The sequence below is a fragment of the Mus pahari genome, chromosome 18 (genome assembly GCF_900095145.1).
Source record: "Mus pahari chromosome 18, PAHARI_EIJ_v1.1, whole genome shotgun sequence".
Lineage (NCBI taxonomy): Eukaryota > Metazoa > Chordata > Mammalia > Rodentia > Muridae > Mus > Mus pahari.
This window is the reverse complement of record NC_034607.1, coordinates 14,903,249-14,912,672: the sequence shown is the minus strand read 5'-3', so window position 1 is coordinate 14,912,672 and position 9,424 is coordinate 14,903,249. Positions and strand designations below refer to the sequence as shown.

The 9,424-nt window shown below is 47.8% G+C and overlaps 1 protein-coding gene across 6 annotated transcripts in view; it reads right to left on the bottom strand.

Moving 5' to 3' along the window:
* Trerf1 (transcriptional regulating factor 1) overlaps positions 1–9,424 on the bottom strand; it is a 46,872-nt gene that overhangs the window by 22,293 nt on the left and 15,155 nt on the right. For all 6 annotated transcript variants that reach the window (XM_021218218.2, XM_021218220.2, XM_029531476.1 and 3 more), the window contains one exon: positions 2,102–2,190. In XM_021218218.2, coding sequence (XP_021073877.1) covers positions 2,102–2,190 — 89 coding nt within the window. The remainder of the gene's footprint in view (positions 1–2,101; positions 2,191–9,424) is intronic.

Sequence of the window (9,424 nt, the reverse complement as noted above, 5' to 3'; positions counted from 1 at the left end):
TGTGTGTGTGTGTGTGTGTGTGTGTGTGTGTGTGTGTGTGTGTGTGTATGTGTGTGATGTGTAAGACAGAGCTGGGCTGCCCAATTGCTCTGCCTTATTTCTTTAAGATGTGGTGTCGCACTGGCCTGGGAGCTCAAGTTGGCAGTCACCAGGCCTCATGGAGCTCAAAGGTGCAGGCACACGCACAGCCTAGACTGTTAAGGAGCTGAGGATCTGAACTCAAGGCCTCCTACCTGAGCAGCAGGTAGCCATTCCCTCAGAGGCTTCTCCCCAGAGTGAGCTGACCCTTGGTGGCTCTGAGTCCCTGGCTCAGGAAAACATCTCCCTTCCGTTTGTGCCATCTGCCGTTAAGTTCTCGGCAGAGGCCAAGCCAATGGACCTCCCTCCTGACCAGTCAGCAGTCAAAATGGTGAGCTCTTTATACAGCTGTTGGAATCCTTAAAAGACTTGAATTTTATCTCTAAGCTACTATCAGCCAATTAAAGACTATGAAATGTGTTATCTATTAATGTCTGATTTCCTCTATGGGCACCTTATTTCCTTTCTGTTTTTCCCTTTGAATCTAGGGCCTCATGCATGCTAGAAAGGCACTCTGCCACTGAGCTGTATGCTAGTCCTGGAAGGATCTATCTATCTATCTATCTATCTATCTATCTATCTATCTATCTATCTATCTATCTATCTATGTATATACCATCTATCAATCATCTATGTATCTATCATGTTAACTATCTATCCTCTATCAAAAAATCTATCTACCCATTATCTATCTATCTATCTATCTATCTATCTATCTATCTATCTATCTATCTATCTATCTATCATCTATGTATCTATGTATCTACCATCTATCAATCATCTATGTATATATCATCTTAACTATCTATCCATTATCTATCTATCTATCTATCATCTATTTTCTGTAAAATGTTATATAGTTATCATTCCCCCTCGTTTCTGATGGTGGGGGTAAGGGTTTGTTGTTTTTGAGAAAGTTTCTCACTGTATAGTCCAAGCTGGCCTGGAGTTTGCCATGTAGACCACGCTGGCCTTGGATCCAACAGAGATCTACCTATCTCTGCCTCCGGAGTGCTGAGATTAAAGGTGTGCGCCACCATTCCTGGCAGATACTATTTTTTTTTTATCATTGCTGTCATGATGAATGGGTCTGACTCCAGAAATCTTCACACTACGCAAGGGAGGACCACATGCCTCTCTCTCATCTATATGGTCTTGGAAAATGCTGTCAGAAACACCACCACTTGCCTAGACCCAGTCTCAGTTCTAGCTGTTCTGAAAGGATCGTGCGTTTCACACATGTCGATTAAAACAGAAGCCCTGGGGCTGAGGAGGAAGCTCAGCTGGAAAGCAGGAGGATCCAAGTTCTATCCCAAGAGCCCATTTAAGAGAGACAAGCATGGTGGAGCACACTGGGAAGCTTAGCACTAGGGAGTAGGAGATGTGAGATCCCTGGGGCCCATCAGCCAGCCAGCTGGCCTGCTCAGTGAGCTCCGAAGCAATCAAGAGTTCTGTCTCAAGCAAAAGATGGACGGTGGGGATTGGAGACGACTTAGTGTTTAAGAGCCCTGGCTGTTCTTGCAGAGGACCCAGATTCAATGCCCAGCACCCACATGGTGGCTCACAACTATCTGTAACTCTATTCCAGGAGATCGGATACCTTCTTCCTCACTCTTTGGTCATGGGACATACATGTAGTGCCCACACATACATGCAGGCAAACATTCATACACACTAAATAAAAATAAATCACTAAGGAGAGATGAGGGACTCTGTCTGTGGAACTATATCCAAGGTTATCCCCTATCCCCTGACTTACACACATGCACATGTACACACAAACACATGTGTAGACACAGAAACCTCAATACAGCTGAGTCCAAGCAATCTATGTATTCTTTCCCTTGTCATCTCCAGTCTCACCAACACTGGCACCCTGGGATGACCGCCATCATTCCTCACAATGGTGGAAGACAGACCTTTTATGGGGATGTTATAAAAGCAGGAAACAAAAATATCTCACTATCGTGATGTCCAGAATCTCAAAGTTCCTTTCAAATAAGCAGTGGGGAGAGAGGCTTACCATCTTCTGTACAAAAATAAAGTCTTTGCTGTAAGTGGCCAATGCTTTATTAAACAGTTTTCTTTCTAGGGATGTCCACTTGTCAGAACCTGGAACAAAACAGAACTTCTGTTAGGGACAACTCACGCTTTCACGCTCCTCTCCCAATCCCCCCCCCCCAAAAAAAACCAAACTGTGGCACAGAGGTGTTGCGGACCCATTATCTCAGTGCTCAGGAAGCAGAGTTAGGAGATTCGGGAGTTCAACCTCAGCCTGGGCTACATAGTGGATTTAAAATTAACCTGGGCAACATGAAATCCTGTCTCGAAACAAGAACAATGGAAGCCCTTGTTTGAATACAAAGCTAGTCTAGATGGTGCTGTGTGCAGGAGGACCTAGCCCAGTGCCAGCCTGGGTGAAGCCTTGCTTCTGAACCACAGCAGCCGGCAGCCCTGACTCTGGCTGAGAGCTCAGCTCAGCTCTGGCAAGTCACTAAACCCAAGACCTCAGTTCTGCAATCAGTAAATGGCAGTAATTAGAACTGTCCCCACATTAGATTCTTGTGAAGATTAAAAATCCCATACAAAAGCTTGATGGAGGCCCGGCGTGAGTGCTCACTGGTGCGGCCTAGCCATAGCTTTTGCCCAGTTGTTATATCCACGAAGGTAAGCGCTCACGTAGATACAGCTTATCAGGGCATGGCTAGGTTCACAGTCTCCATCACTGCAAAGGCCAAAGGCCATGGTTTTCCCGGTGACAGCTACAACCATGATGGTAAATGAGGATCTCTGCACTCAGCATAGGGTCAGGGCAGCCGGAAAGGTTGTGAAGTAGGAAAAAAATATCACACTGGAGTTTTAAAGGTCACACCATGTTATGTTTCCCTATTATCATCAGTCTGTGAAGGTGGTGGCATCTGCCATGCTGCCACGAACCAAGCTTCAAGTTCATTGAGAGATCCTGTCCCAACCAAATGATAAGGTGGAGAACAACAGAGGAAGAGACCCTGATCTTTCTGATCTCTGCATGTGCACAAAGTGCACACACACATACACACACACACACACACACACACACACACACTCCCCCCATCTAAAGGAAACTGCCATTTAAGAACATTGGCTACATCCCAGATGCTAAGTATTTTACACTTACTAGCCACCAGGCTTTACTAATAACAACTCTGTAAGGCTGGTGTCACTACTGTCCCACTTTACAGATGAGGACGCGGGGGTCTCTAGCATGCTTCAGTTTTAGGCTTCGGGGAAGGGGAAGCACATCGGGCTGAAGAGTAGGGGCAGTTAGCAGATCTGCAGCCTGACGGGACAGAGGCTTGGTGGTCCTGCCATGCTATTTCATCGGATCAAACCTGGTTCATAGCTTTTCCTTACCAGGAGAATAGACTATGCTAAGGAGACTGGATTCGAAATGGACTGGCCTGTGTGGAGCAAGAAACAAAGCCTACGTGGTGGGAGGGAAGGAGGGAGTCTTGCTGTGATTTGGAGAGGTTTAAAGGTGTACTTCTAGCATCAGGTTGTCAGCACAGTCTACGGTGTGTGTTGAGGAGGAGTGGTCCTCTGACAGAGGAGGGCTGGTGGGAAGCCATACCTAGCCCCTGTACCACCTGCTACACTGTCATGATGCCCTCCCCATAGAGTACCTAACCATGGACTTAAAACTGTAGACAAAATACATCTATTTTTCTCTGAAATACCCAACCTCGAACATTTCACTGTAGCAAGAGAATGTATGGCTCCTAGCTCTGGGTTCACTAGGGCAGGTTCAACCACTGCAGTGGGTACATAGATAGTCACAGTGCTCTTCTGTCTTCCAAATTCTCAACATCTCTGATTCCTGGATGGCATGTGGCTGGCCAGTGACAGTCCATCTCCCTTCCCGGATCTCTATAAGCTGTGGCTTTGCTTGGTTTGTCTCACAGTGTAGCCCTGGCTGGCCTCTTACTCACAGACACCTATTTGCTCCTGCCTCCAAGGTCCTGGGTCCGTAGGTGGGCGCCACCATGCCTGACCCCCACAGCATCTTTTAGCTAGGGGCAGGTCCAAGTTTTCCACTGTACTCTGGCCAGCTGACAGGACATAAGCACAGGCAATCTGAACAGCATTTTCTATTCAAGCATATGAAAAATAAAAATCTGTGAATCAAGAGAAGCCTCTCTGGCATCCTGGATTACTGAGGGAATTATGTGTCTCAGTGATGTGAATGCAGGTGTCTCAAATAAACACCCTTTGTGCATAAATCCTTGGTGGGTCTTCCAGCCAAGAGCTCAGGTTCTAGACTCTGGATAGACCATAGTCTGGCTGACTTTTACATCACTTATTTCCACGGCTTTGCAAGGTTATATCCTTACAGTTTTGAAGACAATGTTGCACAGAAGCATCTTCTAATTTATAGGCACAATCTCAGCAGAGGAAGTAGCTTCAGATCTGGAGCCCCTCAATTCATGGTCTGTGCAAACCACAGCAACTGCACATGCACGGAGGGTGGGTACCATCTGTGCCTTCATAGCTGTCCCATAATACTCCTCAGATTATGACCAACATTCTGGGTCTTGGGGGAAGAAGGTTGCCGGCTCCTCTCCGCTGCTGGAGAGGGCTAAAGAGAAAGAAGGCAGAGATCAAGCAGCCAGCAATTTCAGCTGGGTGATTAAAGAACAGTGTCCATCAAAATTGTGACGAGGTAAGAGGGTCAGAAAGCCAGCTTTGGAAGCTTAGTCACAGCAGCTCGTAAGGGAAGAGGGACATGGTGCTGCCCCCCTGCAACTCAAGGATGGGTGGCCCCTGGATATTCCCTCAGATGGAATATCAGGAGATGCCGACAATGCTCATACCCAAGCAGATCAATGAAAGTTCATTTCGTCTTTAGATTGTACATTTCTCAGAGTTACTGCCACTCTGCCTGGAGACGTTGGCAGGGTTACTCGGCCTTCTCAAGCCATCAGCATCTCTATGGAGGCCACACTTAACTTCTCCTCCTCACTGGACTATCAGTGCTGGGGCAAAGAGCTGGGCTAAGCTCCCAGCTCTGCCTACTTTTGAGACATCCACTGCTTTGAGTGCCCACAAGGCTTGCTGGTCCGTCGGCTAGGCAGGAGTCCCCACACTTGAAGGAGGAGGGGAAAAAAAAAAGACCTCTTGGGGGTGTGCTTTGAGGCTGTTGCTCTAAAATGAGGTTTTCTGTCTCAGGTCTTCAGTTGTCCTTTGCTTCTCTGTGTCACTCCTAACCCTGAGGCTAGTGACACAGAGATGGCTCTTGTATAGCCCTAGGAAGCATGAAAAGGACAGTGCTCGTACTCACGTGTGCATGCATCCAACAGGGCATGGCACACAACACATGGCCTCCAAAGACCAGGGACTGCTCACTGGGGTTGAAGCTCCATCCTTAGGCCTTAGACTGAGTTCCTGGTATAGATAAATGACATCTGAGCACTCCCCCCAGACGGCATCACTAGGCTGTGACCAAAGTTGATTTTAGTCAGGAGATCTTCTGCTGTGCATGTACTCCCCCGACAGTTCTTCCTTCCGGGACAGCATGGAGGTCCACTTCCTCACCCTTGGGCACGGGTGGCCAGTTCCCTGTGACCAATGGATGCTCCGTGTCTCTTGAGGCAGATCCTCTATCAGTGTGGGCGATAGGACACACATTGTCCCTCTGATGTGTGGCCTCTTGGCTGCCTGGCCCTGCCGGAACTCCTTGCTTGGTTTCTCCAAGCTCTGCCTCTCTCTGTAAGATCTCCGCCACCCTCCAGGCTGGCAAATGAGGTTAGTGGGCTGACATTCCCCCAGACTTGTTCCACCTGGGGATTCCTGGCTATTGGGCTATTATCAGCAGGGGCCCTACCAAGCCGATTAAGGCTAATGACAAAGAGCCTAATTAACTGGATGAAATGGGCACTAGTGTAGTATCCAGAGGCAAAATGCATGCAGCTTTGGTTGCTGGGAAACAGCCCTCTGGATGGTGGCTAATTTGGGGCCAATCTACAGCAAATCCAGGCAATTAAAAGCAGACATTCCTGGGGCAGAGAAAACTTGGACACAGTATCTTTTTTAGAGGGTCTCTCGGGCTTCCTTTCAGGATTAAAAGAAACCAAACCACCTTTTATTGATGTCATTATTGTGGTTGCCGCAGAAAGACATGCTCACTGTAAGAAAAAAAAACAAAAAACAAAAACGGGAGCCTTTATGGCAGATTTTCAATGTCATACAGAATTATCTATAGCAAGTAAAGGTCAGATTTTTTTTTTTTTTTTTTTTTTTCCTGGAATGCAGGCTGCTACCCAAGTTTCTTCTAGGTGCAGTAAGGAGGGAAGGCTTCGCATATGCTAAGTCAGGCGAGAGAAGATATAAAAATAAAACAAAAATAAAAGCACCCATGGCTGTATTCTTTGCAAAGTAATTCTAGCCAAACACAGAATTCTGTCTCCTTATTTACTTTGGGCAGCTTCCAAGGCAAGAGCCCAGACTCTCCTTATGGAAAGGGTGTCTCTCCCAGGTCTCATTTGTCTTTCAAAAGTCAGGGCAGAGTTTGAAGCCCCAGCAGGAGCTTGTGGTTGTGGTGGCACATGACAGGATTCTTCGATGTACCTCGCGAAGAAGCTAAGTTTACCTCTACCACCCACAATCCCCCGCGCACATCTGCATAAAAGACCGGTTCAGTGGAGAAATCACCGAAGCTCCAGCTGTCTGACCACAAGCTCCACGGCTCCTCCATGTACAGTACACCCCCCCCCACCCCCGTGTGAGTGCTTAAGCGAAACCACTGGAGAGGGACAGTGTGTCCCCGTGTGGATTGAGCACTGCGAGGCACTGCATAGTTTTCTGAGGATGCTGTGCAGGCTCTTGACCTTTGGCAGGCTGCCTTGAGGGCTGGGCCAGATGCCCACCTTGCTCACTGGTCCTTTGCTTCGTGGCATTTCTCTCCTCCTGGTCTTGAGCGAGGGAGTAGAGTGTTTCCCCAGGCTTGTTGTATCTATCTGCCTAGGACCTCTGTCTGGCTGTCTTTCCTCCAGGGCACAGCACAGCCTGATTCTGACTTCCTTCCCTAGGTGTCCCAGTTAGTCTTTGGTCAAATTTGACATACCAGTGAAGAGCGAAGCTCAACTGAGAAACTGGCTCCATCAGATTGGCCTGTGACCACGTCTGTGAGACATTTTCTTAACTGCTAATTGACGGTGGAAGGCCTGGGCATTTGAGGATGGTACCAACCCTGGGCTGGTGAGCCTGGACTGTGTAAGACGGTGGCTGAAGAAGCCAGTAAGCAAGCCAATCATGGGCTGCCTCAGACTCTGCTTCCTGCTTCCTGTCTTGGCTTCCCTCAGTGGTGGACTATAAACTAGAAGTCAAACTCTTTCCTTCCTTTGGTTGGTTTCGGTCTGTGTTTTATCACAGCAATGAAGACCAAATCAGACTAGGAGCCTAAAGGGAAATTCCAGAAGTCAGATGGGTCTAGTTCTCAGGCTGGAAGCCAAAAGAGAACTTGAGGGTGTGTGTTCCAATGAGGGAGAAATTGAGCTGACCGTCCAACTGGGAGTAATAATAAGGCTCTGGGCACAAAGACTGAGGCAGGCCAGGGCTATGATGAGACAGGATTCAGTGACCCCCCAGGAACCAAATACAGGGGGTTTCAGAGTGTGGCATAGTAGCTGGGACATAATATGTAACGAACTCAGTTGTCTCCCATGTCTTGATAGGCAACTGTCAAAGATATGGAATTGTATCTGACTTCAGGGACCAGTGTCTTCTGCTCACAATACTAGAATATTCTTGGAGGCTTGGTTTGTAATCACTTGGAGAAGAAGGCAAGTGACTGGTAACCCCCCACTTCTGGTCTCCAAGGGCTGAAATGACTTCAGAAAGCAAGAGTTTTTCCTAAGGTATTTGAGAGGGAAGGAGTCGGGGGACCGGATTAGCTGGCAATACTCAATCCAAAAGGCTTAATGTGCCTCAGCAGACTTTCAACATTTCTTGGTAACATTTTCATGTTTTGTTTTGCTTGGGGCTGGAGGTGCTCTAGCCCATGGCTTCCTGGTCTTTTGTGTCATGATGCACATGAAAAGGACATAGTTCTTGTTTACCACACTGGAGAGGATCATGTCCTGGATGAAGAGGCTCACTGCTGGCCACGACCAACCCCCGAGGTTCTGTCAAGGCAGCATGACCTGGGGTTAACCACAGCATTGTCTCACAGCCAGTGACTGGAAGCTTCTTTCAGCCCATAGGAAGTGCCATCCGCTATGCAGAGGAGTTTAGGGTCTCTCCTGGATGCAGAGGATCCAGGAAGTTGGGAGGGCCTGCCAGGGTTTAATGGAACAGCATATGATGCTGGGGATTTAGAAGCAATGAAACGGCTTGGACGGCAGGTCGGTGAGCTCCCACATCTTTGGACCCATACAAGCCGGAGATGATGAAGTTGGCTCCTTGGGCCCTGGTTACATGATGTCTGTAACCTCAAGTGTCCATTTCCAGCTTGTCTCTTCCGTGTGACTGCTGTCAGCTGAAACTGACCCCCAGGTAGGATGTTTTTGGGTATTCCTCATACACAACTCTGAGGGCTGTCTACTTGGTGACAACAGGTGGCTCAAGCCAACTCAAAGGTGAAGAACAGGATGGAGGGAGAGACAAATGGAATACCTGTAAAGAAACCTTCACAGTTGGGCTGAGTATGGTTGTCTGGTGAGGGACTGGAAGGAGTGTTAAGGGGTCCCCAAGACCATACATTCAGCATTGACCTAGGGGAGGTCTGCCCAAGGCACCAAAGAAACCCTCAAATGATCCAAATCAAGGGGCAGTGGCTGGAGCGACAGCCCGGTTGTCTACAGTGGATACTGAGCTTGCAAAGGGAAGGAGTTTGGCTTTGAGCACCCCTTCAACTTCAAACTTCTTTCAACCTTCAGCTTTCATGCATCTGGCGCTCTCTTCTGGCTTCTGTGGGCAACGTAACAATGTGCTCTTGAGCACGCACAGGCAGGCAGGCAGGCAGACAGACATAATTAAAAATAAAATCTTAAAAAAAAAAAAAAAAATCAAGGGGCAATGGAAGATCCAGTCATTCTGAAGTAGACAAACAAAGCAGGACTGGGGAGACAGAGGGGATGGTTTTCCAGTTAGTGGAACCTCCATAAATGGCCTCATTTGTTGTCCTCAGGCTCCTCAACCTATTTCCTTCACACTCCATTTAAATCTAAAGCTGTTTTCTACAACAACAACAACAACACACACACACACACACACACACACACACACACACCCTAAACACACATATACATGAAGTCTTTCTCCTGACATTGAAATAGCCTTCCCTTCCCTTCCCTTTCCTTCCCTTCCCTTC